Source organism: Cnephaeus nilssonii (assembly GCF_951640355.1).
Source record: "Cnephaeus nilssonii genome assembly, chromosome: 22".
In the NCBI taxonomy this organism is placed as follows: domain Eukaryota; kingdom Metazoa; phylum Chordata; class Mammalia; order Chiroptera; family Vespertilionidae; genus Cnephaeus; species Cnephaeus nilssonii.
Genome location: NC_137093.1, coordinates 9,750,315 through 9,773,630, shown reverse-complemented (window position 1 = coordinate 9,773,630; position 23,316 = coordinate 9,750,315). Strand labels below are relative to the sequence as shown.

At 39.9% G+C, this 23,316-nt stretch overlaps 1 protein-coding gene and 1 pseudogene across 6 annotated transcripts in view; one reads left to right on the top strand and one right to left on the bottom strand.

Moving 5' to 3' along the window:
• Window positions 1-23,316, bottom strand: part of HECTD4 (HECT domain E3 ubiquitin protein ligase 4) — a 153,112-nt gene that overhangs the window by 104,092 nt on the left and 25,704 nt on the right. For all 5 annotated transcript variants that reach the window (XM_079762554.1, XM_079762556.1, XM_079762555.1 and 2 more), the window contains exons 2-5: window positions 8,924-9,441; window positions 5,732-5,821; window positions 2,779-2,909; window positions 162-270 (exon numbers count right to left, since the gene is read on the bottom strand). In XM_079762554.1, coding sequence (XP_079618680.1) covers window positions 162-270; window positions 2,779-2,909; window positions 5,732-5,821; window positions 8,924-9,441 — 848 coding nt within the window. The remainder of the gene's footprint in view (window positions 1-161; window positions 271-2,778; window positions 2,910-5,731; window positions 5,822-8,923; window positions 9,442-23,316) is intronic.
• LOC307094066 (cytochrome c-like) lies at window positions 4,312-5,725 on the top strand (annotated as a pseudogene). Its single transcript has one exon. The product of its transcript is annotated as a cytochrome c-like (transcript).

Genomic DNA, 23,316 nt, shown 5'->3' with positions numbered 1-23,316 from the left:
TGGGTGACAATAATAGAAAACCAGAATCACATGAATGTGTTCAGACTTATTATTAGTCAGTCTATAGAGAGTCAGCATGCGCCCCCATGTTTTCTTCACAGAGGATTACATAAGGAGGAAATGTTCCAGCCAAATAATTCAGCAAATTCCATGCCACTCACCTGAGAGTACCATGTAATCCAGAGCCCAGTTTGCTCACTCCTCTTCCAACTGAGTTAGTAGTATACAGGTAAAGACCGTCTGCAGTGAGACAGCGTCCCAAGTCAGCATCTGAAACATTTTTTATAAGTAAGTTATATAAATGCTTTTCTTTTTCTTTTCTTTTTTTTCTTTTTTTGTCTTTTTGTTAATCCTCACCCGAGGATATTTTTCCATTGATCTTTTACAGAGAGTGGAAAAGAGAGGGAAAGACAGAGAGAAACATCGATGTGAGAGAAACACATTGACTGGTTGCCTCCTGCACACACCCTGACCAGGGCTCAGGCAAGGAGGAGCCTGAAACCAAGGTACCGTATTTTCCGGCATATAAGACAACTGGGCGTATAAGATTTTCCTGGGTTAAAAAGTAGTCTTATACACCGAAAAATACGGTAGTCCAATATATCTAATCCATTATATCTAATCCCATCAATATAGTCCAATATACCGTATTTTCCGGTGTATAAAATGACTTTTTAACCCAGGAAAATCTTATATGCCCAGTCATCTTATACGCCGGAAAGTACGGTATGTGCCCTTGACCGGAATTGAACCTGGGATCCTTTGGTCCACAGGCTCTATCCACTGAGCCCAACCAGCTAGGGCTAAATGCTTTTCTAATAAGATTATAAATGTGCTTTTTCTTTAGAGGAGGTTGAGTGAAAGATAATCTCCCACTTCTAAAGTAAGTGCTTCGATGTGACTTCCAGGGAAGATGGCTAGAACCCCCAAAGCAAACATCCAAAATGCATGTAGGGTCAGGGACCAAGATCAGGGAAGGAGGTCAGATAGTTACTAGCAGGACAACCTGGTTTTGCCTGCCAAATGTTTTTTTCTTTTTTGAAATAGCAAAAATACTGAGTCCCAATTTACACATTCCTAATTCTAATCTGAAATGACTAAGAATACAATACGAGCCCTGGTCGGTTTGGCTCAGTGGATAGAGCGTCAGCCTGCAGACTGAAGGGTCCCAGGTTCGATTCCGGCCAAGGGCACATGCCCGGGTTGTGGGCTTGATCCCCAGTGGAGGCTGTGCAGGAGGCAGCCGATTGATGGTTCTCTCTCATCATTGATGTTTCTATCTCTCTCTCCCTCTCCCTTCCTCTCTTAAAAATCAATAAAGAAATATTTTTTTAAAAAAAGATATGATTTTATAGTAAAAAAGGCGTGAGCTTTTAAGAGTTCTGGGCACTTATTAGTTGACCTTGGGCCTCTTTGAACTTCAGTTTCTTCATCCATAAAATGAGGATAATGTGTACCTCAAGAATTACTATGAAGGTTAAATGAGATAACACAAGTTAATACCCATATTGCACTCAAGTTCAAAGCCAGTGTTCCATAATGGTAAATGATATTATTCTCACATACTAATAAATACATTCAACTAAAATCTGCTTCTTTGGATTTTCCATCCAGAGGTCCTAATTTTAATTTCTGGAGCAACACAGCACAAAAGTGCTCTTCTATTTAAAAACAGCAACTATGTTTCCCCTTAGCTATATCTTCCCCTAAGATAAACATTGTATCTCTATATGATAGTAAATGGTTTACTAACTTATAAAGAGGGTCTTTAAAAAAGCATTTAAATAAGCCCTTCAGTGTTTATTTTCATAATCATTCCACTCACTATGTATAAGTGGAGTTTGTCTACTACTTGTCATTTTAGGAGAATCCAATGTCACTGCACTCAAAGTAGTACTAAGTACGCTGTTATCTTTAAAAACCAGTATACTAAACCTGAGACCAGTGTAATTTGTACTTAGTGGTTCCTCAAAAAACAAAGAGTTAAAGTGGGTAATCATTTTTGGAACTCCTATTTCATTGGTAAGGTAATATTTAACAATATAATCATCATAATAAGTACCTATTACAATAACAAACAGGTCTGGGAGTAAGGTGGACTCCTGGCAGGCCTGAAACTCTACCAGAGAGCAGCATGGGTGTGCCAGGGTACTGGACAGCATGTCTACCCAGCTAACAGAGAGGCTGAATTCAACGGCAAGTCAGTTAGGTGCAGTCAATTAAGAGAGCTTCTGCCATTTTCACTGAGGTCACAGAATAAACTGATATGTAATACTTGTGAAACTGTAAAAACATTTTAATCCAGCCTACTTTGTTTAAAAAAGATACTTAACAATTCATGCTCCCTTGAACAATCTCATCGTTTTGCTTTTAGGATGAGAGGGTTCATCAACACACACACAATAAATTACTAAAAGAAACAGTATCAGGCAGAAAGACCTGATACTCTATTCATGGGCATAAAAATTCAACTTAAGGTTCCCATGCCCAAACTCAAATACCCAGGAACCAATTTAAGTAATTCATGGCTCTTTGCAGAAGTGTATGGATGATACCTTTTCCTGGCGCTAGTAAAACCTATCCATTTTCTTACCTCACTGAGTATCAGCTTGTATTATACTGTGACCGATAAAGCAGACAATGAACACATTGTATAGGAATCCTGAGCTCTTTAATTAAAAGGAACACAGACTTATATCTAAACTGTTTGCCACAATTATCTTAAACCGTTCTTTTCACATCTTAATTTCAATCAGAGGACCAAAACCCTTACATTACCTTTATTTTCAGAACTGGAGCCAGTGTTACTATCTGGTGCAGGCAACATGTCTTCATATCCCCATGACACTATGTGTTTGCCACCAAGCAAACAGGAGGGGGATCCAGGCCCCCCTTCCAAAAGCAACAGCCTAAAAAGGGAATTGGAGAATCACAAACACACCAAAACTATCCATTTTGGCAAGAAAATAAAAGTCCACCTTCCATCTCAAAAAGCAGAAAACTATAACAGGTTTACAAAGACATTATACATCTGAAATGAAATTCACGATATATTTTATATACTGAAAATTTACAAAGCAGTGCTTTTAGAAATGTTATGATAAAATTACAGCTGTGTGTAAAATGTATATATTTTATATATACGAGAGAGAGAGAGAGAGAGAGAGAGAGAGAGAGAGAGAGAGAGAGAGAGAGAGATATGAATTGGGAAACACGTATACCAAAGCATTAGGAGTGGTTATCTTTGGGTAATAAGATTATGAATGAGCCCTAGCTGCTTTGGCTCAGTGGATAGAGTGTCAGCCTGAGGACTGAAGGGTCCTGGGTTCAATTCCAGTCAAGGGCACATGTCTAGGTTGCAGGCTTGATCCCCAGTAGGGGGCATGCAGGAGGCAGCCGATCAGTGATTCTCTCACCATTGATGTTTCTCTCCCCCTCTCCCTTCATCTCTGAAATCAATAAAAAGTATATATTTAAAAGATTATGATTTTATCTTTCTTCTCTACACCTTAACATATCACCTCAAAATCTACAATAAGAATTAATTACAAGCTACTGCAATTTTTTTAAGCCCACAAAAATGAAAAATAACATGCCCTAGATGGTTTGGCTCAGTGGATAGAGTGTTGGCCTGCGAACTGAAGGGTCCCAGGTTCGATTCCAGTAGGGGGCATGCAGGAGGCAGCCGATCAATGATTCTCTCCCATCATTAATGTTTCTATCTCTGTCTCCCTCTCCCTTCCTCTCTCAAATCAATAAAAAATATATATTTTAAAAAATTAAATAAATAACATGCTCTAGGAACACTTTCAAAGAAGACGACAAAATTCTCAAAGAGATATGATAATATACTTATTTAAAAATATGAATCATTTCATTTATATGTGGAAGCTTAAAGAACAATATAAATGAACAAACAAAATAGAAACAGACTCATAGACAGAGAACAGACTGATGCCTGCCAGAGGGAAGGTTGGTGAAAAAAGTGAAAGAATTAAGAAGTACACATTGGTAGTTATGAAATGGTCATAGGGATGTAAGGTATAGCATAAAGAATATAGTCAATAATATTGTAATAACTAAGTATTGTGCCAGTCTACTTAGGAGGATCGCTTTGTAAAGTATATGATTGTGTAATCACTATGCTATTCACCTAAAACTAATACAAACAAGGACTGAATGTAAACTGTAATGTAAAAATATATGAATCGGACTTGGGTGTGGTGGGATGTGTCCTTGGATTTAGAGAGCGAATGTCTGGCTTGCAAGTGGGAACCTCCATGTCCGGTGAGAATAACAAGAGATTTAAAAATGGGTGACGTTGAGTAAGGCAAGAAGAGTGTTGTTCAGAAGTGTGCCCAGTGCCATACTATAGAAATGGGAGGCAAGCACAAGACAGGGCCAAATCTCCATGGTCTATTTGGGTGAAAGATAGGCCAGGCCCCTGGATTTTCTTACATGGATGCCAACAAGAACAAAGGTATCACCTGGGGAGAGGCTAAACTGATGGAATAGTTGGAGAATCCCAAGAAGTACATCCCTTGAACAAAAGTGATCTTCACTGGCATTAAGAAGAGTGCAGAAAGGGCAGACTTGGTAGCTTATCTCAAAAAAGCTACTAATGACTAATAGTTGGCCACTGCCTTATTTATTACAAATCTCTCATGACATTTTTATGTGTACCATATTTAAATTGATCTCATACACCAGAATTCAGATCATGAATGGCCAATAGAGCATTTCTTTTGTGTAGTCCTGATTTAAATAAGATTGGCTTGTGGTTAAATGATATGGTCAGCTTTTTGAACTTTAACGGTAATTTTGGTTCAGCAAGCGTTATCACTGTCCTCTCTTCTAAAAATATGATTGGACTTGATTCGTAGTATTCAACTTTTCACAGAGGTGGTGAGTGACATCTCAAAACCTGTAGGAGACTGGTTTATATTTAGATTTATATGACTGGTTGTATTAATATGTTTAAATTCTGAAGAAATCCCTTCACTGTCTCTTAGACCTGCAAGACTTGCTTGTGTTTCAAGTTGTGTTCATCAGCCTGTTAAAAGGCAAGGGCTGCAGATAAGCTTGCAGTGACCATTGTGTCTTTTTGGTCCCAACTATGCCAATTTAATAAAATTCCCTGTATCTAAACTGTTGCCTTTTACTGAATGAAAGGCATTTTAGTGTGGTTTATGTATAATATCAAATAAAAAGTACTTAACATGTCTACATATTATAGATGATCTTTAAGGTCAGGTGCTTGACAAGATATAGCAGCAAACTTTGTGAATCCTTTAAGTCAGACTAAGTTATAATTCAGGATTGTCTTGAACAGCTATCCATTTACTATATATGTGTGTGATTTTGCCAGCTCATTAGGATTAAAGTAGAGAACAGGTCATCAACACAAAATTGTAAATTATGTCATTATAAGGCTTAAGATAATTAAAAACAAAGCCACAAAAAATATATGAATCATTTAAATTGCTAGACTCTTATCAATTACTCTTATCAGGAGGCAGCTGATTGATGTTTCTCTCTCATTGATGTTTCTAACTCTCTATCCCTCTCCCTTCCTCTCTGTAAAAAGAAATAAAAGGGCAAAAGCACACTGGAACATTTAAACCAGCTATAAGTTAATTGATAAGAGTCTAACAATCTACTTATTAAAAGAGACCTTATAAACAATCTCCCTTGTGTAGAAGGAGGGTAAGGATCCAAAGTGACAACTTACCTATACAGCACATCGGCTACAGGCAGGTAACCTAGATCAGTCTGTTTCTGTAATAGATGAACTGTATGGACAAAAGTTTTCAATGATCCCCTAAAAATAAAAGGAGGGAACAGAAAATCATCAAAATTGAAGTCAAATAAGAAGGTTGTTAATGTTAAGTTTATTAACCAAATGGGAAAAGTTCCAAATGTGTCTATCTGCTTATGCCAATCATATGTGTTGTACAAAGTATACTTGCTTAGTATGTGAGTGGCACCACCTGAACAGTCAATTATAATGTTCTTGCATTTGTAAAGGTAGATAATTTCCCCTAACACAAAAGTTCAAAACATAAGGCTCAGTACAAAGGCCATATGACTATTATTCTTGGATACTATTTTCATCAAGTCATTCTCTAGTCTAGAGGAGAGATTTCATAGGAGGTTATATTTAAAGTCTAACTGTATTTCCAGGATTAATTTTTTAATGTCTTTGTTAGGTTCATCCATTTTACATACATCTCACTGAAGCCCATCATATCAAAAAAGGAATATATTCAAATAATTACTACTTTATACTGAGAGCTTCCCTTGCTGGGACTATAATACTTCAGAGGTCACCACTACCTGATTTCCTTTTGATTCCCAAGGCTGAAGGATCTGGGAAGTCCATAAAATGATCAGCAGGATCTAAAAGAAGGTGCTATTAAGATGCACAAGACTTACTTGGCTAAATCCCAAGTATAAATCACCATAAGAACATTTCCTGATCTAAATGATCGCCTGTATCAGATGGGTGACTTCGGACTGCTGCCTTATTCTCTTAGCCAAGGCTTTAATTGCTAGGTATCACATGCCTAAACCCCAAAGAAATGGAATACCTAATGGACTGAGTAGGCCTAGAGTCCTCCTCTTAATTGCCCCTTTCACTATCAAAAGAATCAAAACCAAAAACCAGTATAAGACAGAGAGGCAGCAGATAGAGTATAAAACCAAAGAATCGAAACCAAAGACTAGCCCTAGCCAGTTTGGCTCAGTGGAAAGAGTGTCGGCCTGTGGACTGAAAGGTTCCAGGTTCGATTCCGGTCAAGGGCACATGCCCAGGTTGTGGGCTCAATCCTCAGTGGGGGGGCGTGCAGGAGGCAGCCGATCAATGATTCTTTCATCATTGATGTTTCTATCTCTCTCTCCCTCTCCTTTCCTCTCTGAAATCAATAAAAATATATTTTTAAAAAATTAAAACAAAAACAAAGACCAGTATAAGACAGGGAGGCAACAGATCTATAATAATAAAAGCATAATATGCTAATTAGGCTGGACATCCTTCCTGACCACCTTCCAGATGAAGTCGAAGCCGGGGCTGCAAGGGAAGCCCAGGTCCTGGGTGCCAGAGGGAAGCCAGTGCCGGCAGCCGGGGGAAGGAAGGCCTACTCTTGCATGAATTTCGTGCATCGGACCTCTAGTGGAGTATAAAAACACAAGGTGGGAGTCAGGACACATGGATCTGAAACCTGGCTTTGACTCACTTACTATACCATCTCAGTCCTGTCACCTAACTCCTATGGATTTTTACTGCTTCATCTGTCCAATAGGGCAGGATACCTTCCTGGGATGTAGTGAGGTTAAAAAATAAAAGGGCAGTCCTAACTGGTTTGGCTGGGTGGATAGAGCATTGGCCTCCGGACTGAAGGGTCCCAGGTTTGATTCCGGTCAAGGGCATGTACCTTGGTTGCGGGCACATCCCCAGTAGGAGGTGTGCAGGAGGCAGCTGATTGATGTTTCTCTCTCATCGATGTTTCTAACTCTCTATCCCTCTCCCTTCCTCTCTGTAAAAAATCAATAAAATATTTAAAAAAAATAAAAGGGCAAAAGTACACTGGAACATTTAAACTAGCTATAAGGTATTATTTACTTGCTGGACTCAATCAGATTTTAAGAAAAATTCCTCCCATGGCTCCTAAGCCACTACGTGATCTGCAAACCTCATCTTCTCCTCTCCTTCTACCATTGCCTTCCAGCTACCCTGCTGACTTTGCTGTCCCCTCACTCCCCGAAGCACAGAAGGAGCGTCAGAGTCATGCCACTGCGGCTCCTCTTGCCTGGAACTCGGTCACTGGCTTTGTTGCGTGGCTGCCTCTTCCTCATCATGCAGGCCTCAGTTCAAATGTCACCTTTCCAGCAGTCCTTCCCTGGTATCATTAGCTAATGCTGCCCCCACCTCCACTTAGCCATTCTCTATCAAAATAGCCTGATTTGTTCACTTACAGTGACTACCCCTCTCTGAAATTATCTTATACATGTATTTGTTGCTAGCTGTCTGCCCCTCTCATTCTCATGTAAACTTTGCTAAGAACTTCATAATTCTCCAAGAAGAATTTTCTCACATACTCTTGGCTTTAAAAGAAAGAAAAGAACCCAATCAAAAAAATTCTGAAGAAGAAGGACAAATAGTGACACTAATCTGTCAGACAATGGTCTCTAGACAACCAGCTTAGAGGAAAGCAAGGGTAGTGAATCTTTTTTCTCACAAATGTGTGCCAGTGATCATACAGGATACTGGGCAGGAGAATGTAGAAATCTTCTCCCAGAAAAGTAACTCCAAGCACTTTTCCTATTGACAGTGGATCAATAACATCAACTTACATACAAAGAACAGCACACTATTAAATCTTGATATATACAGAGAGATCTTTCGATTAAATGATGGAGGCAAACATCAGGGTCCAAAAATATAATTTGTGACCAAGTCAGTGTGACTGAGTCCAGGTGAGTAAAAACCCACTCACCTGCTAATGCACTCCTTATAAATACACATAAAAAATTTTTAAAGCTCTATAAACTTTTTAACTGTCCTTCCAGAAGAAACACAGATAGAACACTTTCCATGAACTACCTGATGGAAAACACTAATCATCTCAGGGGTGAGTAGATAATAGCAAGTGTTGATTCTCCAGTTCAAGCTGTTCAAGCTGTTCCCATGGTACAACAGAAAGCAAAAACTTGAACTTAGGTTCCAGCTCAGGCTGCTGGTGCCAAGTTTTGGTGAGAAAGCATCTTATGTACTGTCAAGGCCATGAAATTCAATACTGAAGACAGAGGAGGACTTCTGAATGCTAAGACTCCCATCAAATACGCTTGCTCTCTGATTCACTCACCCAACCTAGGCAGCACAGCAGTCACAAGGTCACCAAGTGGTACATTTGATTTTCCTTACCTGGCACATGCCAAAGCCACCAGGGCAGCAGCAGCATTTTCTTTTTGCTTATGAGGGATATGTCGGCCTGTGTCAGAAGTTTCCTCTAGCCAAGAGCACAGCAAAGTTTCAATTCCATTGAGACAGTCAGCAGGCTCCTTGGTCAAGCTCAAAGGCTGGCAGTCGCGAAGGCAGTTCAATAGCACCTCAGCAGTAATGTTACAGAGAGAGGGGTCTGTTCTACTCTGGGACTGAATAAGGGGGAAGACCAGCAGGAGCCCCATCCGGGATGTGAAGGGAGCTTGCTCGGGTTGCTGCAACAAGCCCTGGCGTTTGAGCAGGGCCAACGTTTCTTCATCACCCGAACTTTCCCTTTCATGCTGTTCTTCCAAGGCCAGCTGGCGCTGGGCATTCCACAGTCCTCGCAAGGCATTCAGGCGGTATTCCAGCAGGCGGGCATAGGCATTACTCTGATTCCCACAAACAGAGCGCAAACGTTCTGCTAATTCCATCGGGTTCTTGGTCTCAAATGTTAAAATCTAAAAAAAGAAACAATAGGGAAAAAGTTATGTACTGCTTTCACCGTTGCTTTCATCTATGGATTGGTTGCCTCCCGTGTGTGCCCTGACCAGGAATGGAACCTGCAACCTTACTGTACGGATGACACCCAACCACCCAGCTAGAGCCATGCAAATAATGATTAAATGTTCTTCACCATCAAGTCATACAAAACTATTTCCCTACCTTTTATCGAGATTCATAAAATACAAATTACCCTTTTGGTTATTTTTCACCTGGCAATTGATAAAATAACACAAGTTCTTAAAAAATTATCACTTTTCAAGGGCAATCATATACCTTAAAGCTGTAATCATATCCAAGGAAATTAGACTGCCCTTTTTTCCTTTTTAAAAAAAATATATTTTTATTGATTTCAGGGAGGAAGTGAGAGGGAGAGAGAGATAGAACCATCAATGATGAGAGAGAACCATTGATCGGATGCCTCCTGCACGCCCCACACTGGGGATCAAGCCCACAACCCAGGCATGTGCCCTGACCTGGAATCGATCCAAGGTTAACACTCAACCCACTGAGCTACATTGGCTGGGCCCTTTTTTCTTTTTTCAAAAAATCAGCAATCAGCTTCCACCATGATGATCAACAACCAAAGATTGAGATATATTTGAATGATGTAAAAAAAAAAAATCACAACTTTAAATTGTATTACCTTCCCAGTTATGAACATCTAAGCAAATAAAAAATGTTGTTGCATTTTTAAAAAAGCTTTCCAACATTGGTTATGTGATTTTCATCCAATACAACTGTTTGATATAAAATTCATGTGCTCCATATATATTTTTACTTAAGGTACACTGACATTCTACTTACGTTATATGAAGCAACTACTAAGAAATGCAATACAGGCTTTTACTAGACTCAAGAATCGAAGCACATTTTAAAATACACAGTAACTAAATAAAATTATAATTTTATTTATAAGGCAAATTTCTTAAGTCTGAGAGAATATTCTTGTATTTTAGTAAGTAACATTACTCCTAGGAATATCTCACAAAGATACATTTAAAGAAAAATATAAAATGCAAGAATGTTCACTGTAGCATTATTTCTAACAAATTATAATAGGAGAACATTTAAAATATAACACGGGTGGGATACTAATAGCCACATGCAACATTACAAAGGAAAATTAACTATATGATATTATATGTCAACAGATAAAACATATGATCCAAATTTCATAAGAAAAAAGATTAAAAGGAGACACATGAAAACATTTTTAAAAATTAAAAATAAATAATAAATAAAAAGAATCAAAGAACAACTTGGTAACATTAAACCTGGCTATTCTTTTTTTTATATAAATCTCAAACATAAGTGCTTCTGAAATGTGGTATTTCCTTGTTCATAAAATAATGTGTATGACAGAGTCCATAGCTAACTTCAAATATTAAGAGTAGCTGAAAAAAACTATATAATATACTTCTGCGTTTTTCTGATGGTTCTATTTTTATAAGTACTTCAGCTTATTTTTAGCATTCCACTTGAAAGACATTCTGAAACAATATGAGTTATAATATAATTAACCAAATATTATATTATATAATATACACACTTAAGTGACTGTTATGTATATTGATTTAGCAGTACCTAACACACACACAATGCTTTCAGAAATCCATTAGACTTCTCAGCATTTCAATGGCCCTTTTAGAACACTAAGAACTGTCCGCTCTGCTGTCATTTTTTAAGAATTTCTAAAGTTTGAAGGTCATTTTATAAAGATATCATACCTTAGGGTTTTAGTAAGTCAGTCTGGAGGATCTATTCTGGTCCTTATGAATATTAAATGATTTGTTCTCATATAAAACCACTGTCCTCAGTATCTGCTCTTGACCAAGAAGATAAAATACCAAAATGTCATTAGAAAATTAATATTCTTTTCTTTAAAAGGGAGAAGAGTTCTTTAAGAAAAAGGGAAGATCCCTGACACCCTTAATCAGAAGGAAGGGTCACTAACTGTACTTTGGAGATAATGCTCAAGTCACCTCAATCCTCTCTAATATCTCTAATAAAATGGTAATATGCAAATTAACCATCACTCCGCTACATAAGCCACGCCCACCAGCCAAGCCACGCCCACCAGCCAATCGGGGTGAGTATGCAAATTAACCCCAATCCAAGATGGCTACAGCCACAGAGAGCAAGGTTTCCCAGGTAACAGAGCAAGACAAGCTTTCCATAGCCGTTGCAGGCCTAAGCCTCCACTCAAGCTACAAAGTTTCAATTACAGAAGGTAAACAAATTCAAACAAATGGCGGCAGAATGGAGCTTGAGAGAGCAGGCCAGGGTTGCCGCCGGCAACAGGGGAAGCAAAGCTTTCCGCACACCCTGGCCGGGCTCACCCGCTTAAGGCTACAAAGTTTCAATTGTAGAAGGTGAATTAACTGCCACAGAAATGGCTGCCGCCCCAGGCTACAAAGTTTCAATTGTAGAAGGAAAATAAATTCCAGATACCAGGGCCTCTGCTTGGGTTGCCAGGAGGCGTGGCCGGCCTGCAAACCACCACAGGCCCCTCGCTCAGGCCGCCCCACACCCCAAGGGAACCCCCACCCTTATCTGTGACACCATTCAGGGCAAACCAGCTAGCCCCCACCCGTGCACCAGGCCTCTATCCTATTAATAAAAGAGTAATATACAGATTGATCATCACTGCAACACACAATATAGCTGCCCCCATGTGGTCAAAGATCCTGCCCCCATGTGGACACAAGATGGCCACTACAAGATGGCCAGCAGGAGAGGGCAGTTGGGAGGCACCCGGCCTGCAAGGGAGGGCAGTTGTGAGGGACCAGGCCTGCAAGGGAGGGCAGTTGAGAGGGACCAGGCCTGCAAGGGAGGGCAGTTGAGAGGGACCAGGCTTGCAAGGGAGGGCAGTTGGAGGTGATCAACCCTGCAGGAGAGGGCAGTTAGGGGTGACCAGGCTGGCAGAGGAGGGAAGTTGGGGGCAAACAGGCTGGCAGGGGAGCAGTTAGATATCAATCAGGCTGGCAGGGGAGTGGTTAGGGGGTGATCAGGCTGGCAGGCAGAAGCTGTTAGGGGCAATCAGGAAAGCAGGCAGGCGAGCAGTTGGGAGCCAGCAGTCCTGGATTGTGAGAGGGATGTCCCGGACAGTCGGACATCCCTCCAGGAGTCCCAGATTGGAGAGGGTACAGGCTGGGCTGAGGGACAACCCCCCACCGTGCACGAATTTCGTGCACCGGGCTTCTAGTTAAGGGAATAACTTTCAAAGTAACTCATACCCTCAATGTAATTTTATCATACATGACATGTGTTTTTAAGCTAAAACAACAACAATCATCTGGAGAGCTAATAAAAGGTAGGCAAAATATTCTTTGCCAGCCAAATCTGAGATATAAGAAGAGCAGAGATAAAATTCCCCAAAAAGGGTAAGTAAAAAGCTAAAAGATATATTAAGCCTACTTCTGAGAGAAATAGAAAGTAATCCAATTTCTAAAAATTTACCCTGAAGAAATGTTACAGAAATAAAAAACGTACAAAGATGTTCATTGCAGTCTTATTATAGTGGAAAAAGTAGAAGACATCTCAATGTCCAAAAGAGAAGTGTTTGATTAAATTATAATGCATCACATGGAATATTATGCAATAATGAAAAAATTTTAGCCATACAGCAACAAAAAGCAGTATAAAAATGTATATGCCCTATAATAGGACTATGTAAAACATGCTTGTTCAAGTTTGAAATGTCACTGGTAATTATGGTAATAGAATCATGGGAATGGGGGGTCCCTATTTAAAAAAAAGAAAAGAAACAATAGTGATGAGTTAAATAGTTTATATTTTTAAAAAGCAGTCAAGGCCCAGGCCTGGCTGGGTAGCTCTGTAGTTTAGAGCATCATCCCATAATAACCAGGTTGCAGGTTTAATTCCCAGATCAGGGCACATACACGAATCAACCAATAAATGCATAAATAAGTGGAACAACAAATTGATGTTTCTCTTTCTTCTTTCTCAAATCAATTTTTTTAAAAGGCAGTCATAACAAGCTGATGTTTTTCACAAGCAAACATTATCTATACTAATAAAAGGGTAATACACTAATTAGACCGGAACACCTTCCGGACAAAGCCATGGTGGTGGGGCCAAGGAGGTTAGGGGCGATCAGGCCAGGAGGGGAGGACAGTTGGGAGCGATCAGGCCGGGGGGGAGGGGGGACAGTTGGGAGTAAGCCAGCAAGGGGGGGGGCAGTTGGGGGCAAGAAGGCCGGCAGGCAGAGTGGTTAGGGGAGATCAGGCAGGCAGGCAGGTGAGCAGTTAGGAGCCAGAGGTCCCGGATTGCACAGGGATCGGGCCTAAACCAGCAGTTGGACATCCCCCAAGGGGTCCCAGATTGGAGAGGGTGCAGGCCGAGCTAAGGGACACCCCCTTCCCCCATGCACGAATTTCATGCATTGGACCACTAGTCTTTAAATAACTGGTAATCAGATAGTGCTACAATAGATATATTTACAGTTTGGGGGACATATCTGACAAAGTATAATCACAAGTACCGAAGAAAATGGTACTTGAATCACTTTTTTAAAATATATATATGTATTTTTTACTGATTTCAGAGAGGAAGGGAGTCAGAAACATCAACGATGAGAGAGAATCACTAATCAACTACCTCCTGTATGTCCCCTACTGGGGATCGAGCCCGAAATCCAGGCACGTGCCCTTGACCGGAATCAAACCTGGGACCCTTCCGTCAGCAGGCTGACACTCTATCCACTGTGACAAACCAGCTAGGGCACTTAAATCACTTCTTAGTTCCATCTGTTGTACTTTGGAAGCAGTTTATCTCAACATAGGATTGATTATATTCCTGATTAGGAGGAAAGGCTGGGTAGTGGGTGGGATAGGTAAGACCACCATAGATAGTGGGAACTATCAATGAACAATAAAACCTCTCACTCTCCAAGAGTTAAGTTGTATTTAAAAACTCAGACCCTAACCAGTCTGGCTTGGTGGATAGAGCATTGGCCTGTGGACTGAAGGGTCCCGGGTTCGATTCCAGCCAAGGGCACATGCCCGAGTTGCAGGCTGGATTCCCAGTAGGGGGCATGTAGGAGGCAGCCAATCAATGATTCTCTCCCATCATTGATGTTTCTATCTCTCTCTTCCTCTCCCTTCCTTTCTAAAATCAATGAAAATATATTTAAATAAATAAATCTCAGGATCACTCAGGCTCCAAATAGATGAATTATATTACTATACTACCTAGTATGGTACATTAACCCATTCAATTCATTATATGAACCTGTCAGCATAAAAGGCATTTATACCTGGATTATTTCATTTTTTTAAAATACATTTTATTGAATTTTTACAGAGAGGAAGGGAGAGGGATAGAGAACTAGAAACATCGATGAGAGAGAAACATCGATCAGCCGCCTGCTGCACACCCCCCACAGGGGATGTGCCCACAACCAAGGCACATGCCCTTGACCGGAATCGAACCTGGGACCCTTCAATCCTCAGGCCAATGCTCTATCCACTGAGCCAAACCGATCTCGGCTATACCTGGATCATTTCAAAGCAGACCAACTGGCCAGACTTGCAACCTCAACACAAAACTTTTAAATAAAGGGTATAGAATAATGAAACCCTCTCAAATGTTGGAGTGAATTTTTAAACCCTTTTACAGATTTTCCTACCATTTTTCACATTATATAGATGGCAATCATGGCCACACTGAATTGCATATGGTAATTCAAAGAATATTAGAAAGTTCTCATGTGAACCAAGTAAAATGAATTGTGAATGGAAGGATGAAATTCCATCTCTGATATGAAAGCCTATATCAAGAGTGGATCGCTTATCCATTAAATTAGACCCTGAAGTTACATGACTTCATCCAAGCTTGGAAATATATGTTCATTCTCATTCTCTTTCAACAATTTTTTTAAAGTGTCTTTAACTTAACTGATAACCAGGATTAAGTTTCACACTTTAATTCATAAATTTAAGCCCATAGCTTGGTGGCAAAACTAGAAATAGACCCTGATTAGTTACAGATTATTTGGCTCAGCTCTGTCAAACTTTCTCCAAGAAATGGTGATTTTTCCCAGACCTTTCTATAACTGCTATTGATAGCAGGATTGTTAGAACTGTAAGGATTCAACATATAAGAAATCACCATTCAAACTTTTGCATGAAAGTTCCATCTTGTCCTGGCCTTTTCCTAACTTTCATCTTTTGTCAGTCTAAATCCTACCTATCTTTCAAAATGCAGCTCTGCCACCTACTTTGAGAAACTGATTTCTTCTTTCTCCCTCTTTCCCTTTCCAGAATTAGCTTCTCCATGTTTCCATAGTATCTAGCACATACCTCTATCAGCAGATCAGCCACAAACTATGTGGAAAAAAATGTCTGCTGTTTTTTAATAAAGGATGTACATTAAGGAAATGTAGGGAGTGATGTTCAAAATTGAAAGTTGATCCAGGGCATCAAAATCTTTTCACGTTATCAAGTCATTTTTTCACCAACATAATTCATGGCAGAACCAATACAGATCATCTTCCTATGTTTATAATCAACAGAATAAAATTTGGAGAAAGATGTAGAATAAACTCCTCAAAATGGTTTTAATATTATTATAAATGTTACTAGGTGTATTTAAAGAAAAAAGATATTTCAAAAAACCAACTTTATCTGTTAATTACTTGAATTACATAACAACATAAAGACTACCATGGTGTGATATATTCAAATACTTAGCATAAACATGTTTTAGTAAGAAAAATCACTGTTGACAGTTTTTAAATAAAAATGTAAAAACTTAAAGAAATTATACAAGTCCAATATATGTAACACCACACTCGACTATAATTGTATTTTCAGTGTGCCCCCCTCTTTTAACTGTGAGTCCTGAAAGGGGAAAACCATATCTTATTCATATTTGTATCAGCAGAGCTTAGCACTGTGTCTGGCCACATAAACGTTTGATAAATTAATGAGAAGATACATAAATTCTAAGAATAATTATCTTAGGACATACAGCTGGTTCCCACTGTATATCTGAATAACACCCCTCACTTGGATTGATTATACTTCTGCATTCTGGAGCAATGGAAAAATACTATTATCTTCCACATAAGAGCCTTTGAATTCGATGAAGAAAACACATTCGATAGAAGAAGGGGTCACCAGAATATGAGTTAGGGCAGTTGTTCTCAGCCTGGCTGAATATTAGAATTGCTTTGAGAGCTTTTTCATAATACTAATGGGGGCTGGGCGGATGAGTGAAAAGGAGGAAGGGTTTAAGAAGTACAAATTGCCTGTTATAAAAACAGTCATGGGGATGAAACATACAGCACAGGGAATATAGTTCAATGATATAGTAATAACTATGTATGCTGTCAAATGGGTACTGGGCTTCTCAGGGTGAGCCTTCATAAGGTCTATAAATGTTTAATCACTATGTTGTATACCTGAAACTAATGTAATACTGTATGTCAATTGTAATAAAAAACAACAAACAGTACTAATGAGTGGGCCCCATCCTAGTCTGATTATCTGGGGAGGGGACCTAGGCTTTTCCTCCCTCCTCCCTCCCTCCCTCCTTTCTTTCTTTTTTTAACTCCAGAAGTGAAAGCAGTGTGCAGCCAAGATTGCAAACCACTGAGTTAGGGGGACTAGGTGAAGCCTAGCCTCTGCAAATAACTGTTTCCTGTAGTCGTTTTACTTAAATCTTCTCAGTCTGTATTTCTACATCTATAAAACAGGTAACACCTGTTTCTATTTTACATCATTGTTAAGATCAAAGGAAATGATGTACAAGGAGTGCTCTGAAAAAGTGGAAACCGCTAAACGATTGTTAGAACATTACAGATACTTCCTTATTTTAGAGCGATTACCACCAAGAAAGGAATTTTTCTGGATAACCCTACAAGAAGGAAGACTTGACTAGATAAAAGCTGAAGGGTTGGGGGTGCGGTAAAGGAGATTTAAATTTAACACATGCTTCTTTTGCGCCAACACTATTTTAAAAAATGCTAATGCAATCTTAAAATGCATTAGTAGAATTCCAGTGTCTGTAGCAAGGGTGGTAATAATCCCATTTATATTCTGCAATGGTCAAACTATAACTGGAATATCCTGTTCAGTCCAGAGTACCTCATTTTAAGATGTAATTAAGAGACTTGAGTGTGTCCAGGAGGGGACGATTTGACTAACCTGGTAATCGTGTCACATTAGAAATGGTTAAGAAACTGAGGATGTGTAGCCTAGAAAGAGATGAGTGGGAAGAGGGACTGCCTTCGTAAGACTGAAGGGCTGCTACGGGGGAAAGGATGACATTATTGCTCCAGAACAGTGGTCGGCAAACTGCGGCTCGTGAGCCACATGAGGCTCTTTGGCCCCTTGAGTGTGGCTCTTCCACAAAATACCACGTACAGTGCGATTGAAACTTCATGGCCCACGCGCAGAAGTCGGTTTTCGGCTCTCAAAAGAAATTTCAATCGCTGTACTGTTGATATTTGGCTCTGTTGACTAATGAGTTTGCCGACCACTGCTCCAGAAGAAGCAGAAATAGAACGTTACTGGGATGCACAGCACAATAGGGAACTTTGATGAAAATTCAGTATTTATCAGAATTCCTGGATGTATTTACTTAAAATATATATATATATATATATATATATATATATATATATATATATATATATATATATATATATATATATATATTCTTGGTGCCTGGCTGGCTTGGCTCAGTGGTTGAGCATCAACCTATGAACCAGGAGGTCACGGTTTGATTCCTGGTTAGGGCACATGCCTGGGTTGTGGGCTCGATCCCCAATGTGGGGCATGCAGGAGGCAGCCAATCAATGATTCTCTGCCATCATTGATGTTTCTATTTCTCTCTCCCTCTCCCTTCCTGTCTAAAAACAATAAAAATGTATTTTTTAAAACCAACAAAGAAAATAAAAACAAAATTCAGGATAGTGGTTTCTTACATGGAGAGGAGGGTTAAATTGTAGAACACACAGGGCTTTAAAGGTACTAGTTAAGAATCCATTTATTTCTTTTTTTTTTCTCATTTATTTCTTAACTGGGTGATGGGATCACAGAATATATATACAGGGTGTCCCCAAAAATGTATACACACTTTAACAGCTGATAGCTCAATTTTGAAAATGAAATGTATTTTAATAAACAATTACTTTATAATTATTCAAAGTGTGTGTATACATTTTTTGGGAATATATACTCAAAAGTTCTTCCCAAAAGACATATATACCTTACATATATATGTTTGAATATATACTATATTATATATTAGTAAAAAATGTTTCAATTCCTATTATTATTCCAGCCCTATAAAGCAGACCAAGATCATTATCTCCAGTGTTAACTAGCACTTAGTGGTTTCTCTAGATGGCATCACTGTAAAAGGAAAGTATTACCTGTATAAGGTATGCATAGCTCAAGGGCTTCTTATTTTTAGGAACAGCATGAGCTGATGCACAAGCTTAGCTCTCAATGATGCTATAGTTGCATCTGCCTCTGGAAGGAGCTGTTGGTTGTCTAGGGAGACTAATGTCTAGGTAGAGACTCTTAAAGGTGGCAGGGGTAGGAGGGTGGACAGAGATTGCCTCCCAGAGGATATAACATTTGGTTGTCACAAGTATAGAGGTGCTACTGGTAAAGGTCAGGGATGCTACTAAACATCCTCAATGCACAGGAAGCCCTCACAACTTAAATCATCTGGCTGATATTGAGAAACCCTGTTCTGTGTAACCACTTGATTGAGAGCATTCAGGAAGCCTATCTGACATTAATTGTGATGACCCAATCTCCCATAGGATAGAGAGAGCCCTAGTTTGCAAAGTTTGTTGATCCTCAGAATTGTGCACAGAAGGGAGTCTAATCACATGCTCAATTAAAATATAAGGTTATTTTTCTTTTTCTTAATCCCCACCCAGGGATACTTTTCCATTGAGTAGAAGAGAGTGGAAAAGACAGAGAGAAACATAAATGTGAGAGAAACACATCAATTGGCTGCCTCCTGCATAAGCCCCGACCAGGGTCCAGGTCAGGGAGGAGCCTGCAACCGAGGTACGTGCCCTTGACCTGAATCGAACCCGGGCCCCTTTGGTCCACAGGCCGAAGCTCTACCCACTGAGCCAAACCGGCTAGAGCTAGAATACAAGTTTTATGGATAAGTATTATGTGAAAGAAGGCTTCTGATAGATTGTAAACTCCTCAAAGGTGCAGACTTTGATTCATTCATCTTTCTATCTTCTGCACTGAAAATCTCAGTATGCTTTGATTAGTTTCTCCTGAAATAAGACACAGAGCACAGCACCTGGCATGTAGTGAGCACTCATAAATTCAGTTAATATTACTTGAAAAAAATCTTTTTCAAATTCAAATTTATTTCAAATTCTAGCAATATAGCTTACAACTTTGTCTATTTTCCCCCTAAGGTATCCCAAGCATCAGAAAACCTGGCACAAAATAGATGCTCAATAAATATTTATTGAATGAGTGAATGACTAAAAATGCTACCCAGTAGTGCACCTGCATGCCCCCCAAAGAAAACAGAACAACAGAATGCAATAGGCACAATGAGGCACCACATCCAAATGCACCCCCAGATCAGCACAACTTCTGCCTGAGACTCCCAACCTCACCTTCTAGACAACGTGAACAAGAAAGCTGAAGTCAGTTTCATTCATACACTGATGATAAGATCGGTGCATGAGTTCTAAACCCACGGCTGGTAACTGTTTGGCTGGACATGAATATGCACCCAGTGACTATTCAATAAAAATTATCGATCACCATGGCTGACCCCTAACCACATTTAAGAAACATGAGAAATGCTGCATCTTTCATGCCACTGAATCTTGCCTTTCTCATCAATTCCCACTCACAGCTGTGCCTGACTAATTAAAACTGCCTGGAAACCTCGTCTATCACTTTACTGGTTATTTCTTCTACTTAATCAAGATTCCACTTTAGAATTCAAATCCATCTGTCTCCCTCAGTCTGCAAAGAACGAATGTTCAGAAAATCTAACCAACTAGCTAAAATTAAATGTACCTTTTCTAGCTTGTGGGGAGTGGCTAGTGTTTGTACAGGTTCAAGCCTCGGACTGATGAGAGGGCACAGTCCTCTCATGGCCACGTGCAAGTCCCAGCTTGGAGGGCAGAGCCCTCCCAGCACAATGATAGCCCACAGCTGTAGTTGTAAGCGTGAATCTATGGTCCGAACACGTGGCCCCACGTGCCTGAGTGATGTGGGCTAGATAGAATTCAGGTGCATGTGATTGAGTAGATTCGAAACCCAGGAGAACGTTGTAACCACGCCCTTACTTTGCCTTGTGGAATCTGGCTATAAGAGACGACTTACAGGCTGTGGAGCTGTCGCTAGCACTCCATCAGAGAGGACAGCGTCCCACCCAGACCCAGCTTTTATTCTCTTGTCTGTCTTTTCTCAATCCTTCACTGCCCCCTCTCAGGCTCACCGAACCTGGCTGAGCTGGTGTGGCACATAAGGCGCCCAACGTGGGGCTGAGTATGCCATGGCCGTGCCGCTCGCCACACTAGCTAAGATTTAATATGTCGTTGGAGACTGGGAACAAGGAGTGCAACAATAAATCACTAAAAAGAAGGTAACATAAAGCTTAACCACGTTAAATATTTAGATATTCAACTCACACCTTAGAAATCAGGGACAAATCCAGAAATTATTGGCTAAAATGGGTTTATATCAAAAGGCAAAACTTTGATGAAATTAACACATGTCAAATATTGCTCACCCAAAGTAATTACATGTGACTATCAACCCTAAAGTTTTACTCATCCATTTGTTTCCCTCTCATTTAAACATTAGAAACCTAAACTGGCTCATAACCTATAGCTTTACCTTCGATATCTGAAAAATATAGCATTCATTGCTGAGCTATAGGTCCTGTCTCATAATTTAAAAAAATACCTCTGTCCAAAAAACAAATTCCAAAACTAGCTAAACTCAAGAGTTTCTAAAAAGCTCAACATAGCAGAGGCACACAGGTGCTAATAGAAAGCACAGGAGACTGGAAACAAATCTGGCAGTAGATCTCTGAACTGTCTCAAGATTTTCCTACTGCATACAAAAGTTTTGTATCAAGAACAACACAAAAACAATAAGCAAGCCTCTAAACCTTATCTATAAGCACAAACAAAAACTAATCAAGCAATAAAAGCAAACTTTAATAATATAATAAACACAAAGATAAATAGCAAAATAAGCAATTTGAGGACAATTAAGTATTTTACAAAAGAAAATTACTATATATTAATCACATTATAACATTTGTCTACAGAAAGTGGAAGTAATTTCATGAAAAAAAGTACAAATAATTTATATTTTTCTTTTGTTTAAATTCTCTCCAGAGAACATGTACGACTTTTGTAAGAAGTTATTTTAGAAAGAATAGAAAGCAAATAGTCTTTCCTATAGGCTCTAGAGCACACAGGAAGCCTGGTAGTGAGGGAGCTGCATTTACCAAATGTTTATGTGCCAGAAGCTATGCTGAAACTTCCATTTCCATTTTCCTTATCTGGAAAATCATAGCATAAGGTAGGTAAGTAGCAGTGTTGTGCTCACCCTATATAATAAAAGCCTAATATGCAAATCGACTGAATGGCGGAACGACTGGCAGAACAGCTGGTCACTATGAGGCGCACTGACCACTAGGGGGCAGATGCTCAATGCAGGAGCTGCCCCCAGCCTGCAGGCCTCAAGCCAGCCAGTGGGGGACCCCCAATCACCCCGCCAGTCGCCCTGCAGAGAGAGGCAACCAGTGGCAGTGGCAGGGGTAGAACCAGCAAGCGGGCAGCGCCAAGCCAGTCAAGGCAGGTGCCAGCGGGGGCCCCCTGATCACCCCGCTGGTCACTCTGCAGATTAGCCCTGATTGCCGGCCAGGCCTAGGGACCCTACCCATGCACGAATTTTGTACACCAGGCCTCTAGTTTTACAATAAGAAAACAGCTGGTTTAGAAAATTAAGCCAATGGCCACGGTCACATAATTAGTAAATGGTGAACTAGGATTAAAAGGAAATCTCTAAACTCAGAGCTCAATTCTGAACCACACCAGCAGTGTTTCCCACACATGCTAAGAATCACCTTAGGGCCCAGCCAGTGTGGCTCAGTGGTTGAGTGATTACCTACAAACCAGGAGGTCATGGTACATGCCTGGGTTGTGGGCTCAAACCCCAGTGAGTGTGGGGTGTGCAAGAGGCAGCCAATCAATGATTCTCACTCATCATTGATGTTTCTATCTCTCTCTCCCTCTTCCTTCCTCTCTGAAATCAATAAAAATATATTTTTAAAAAATCACCTTACACACTGGTTAGAGAAACATACTGTATCCCCACACCCTACACCTACCATCAGAGGGCGTAGGAATCTGTATAAATAATCGACAGCCCAGTGATTCTTATCAAATATGACTTAGAAAACCCTGTCCACCCTCTCTCCACTGCCACCCAAAATTTCGTTTGGGATGAAGCCTATTACTGAATATAAATTGTCCCTGGTTTAAATGACAGGTTCTACATTCTCCAAAAACAAAAAACAAACAAAATAAAATCAAAACAATCTACTGGTTGAAGAGACTCTTGGGTTTCCAGAGAGAGAGAAATGACCACTCCATGAAGCAGGAGCTAAAACGTTTGTGTTGAGGCTGCCATGTCTCCTGAATTTCTACAGTCTCCAAAATTGCTCTGAGAGTTACTGGCAGCTTATTTTCCCCAACCATGAATTCAGAGTCTGGGGAAAGGAGAAGGGAGTAGGGGAATGTGCTCAATGACAGCCACACTCAGTTGCTCTCATTTTTAAAA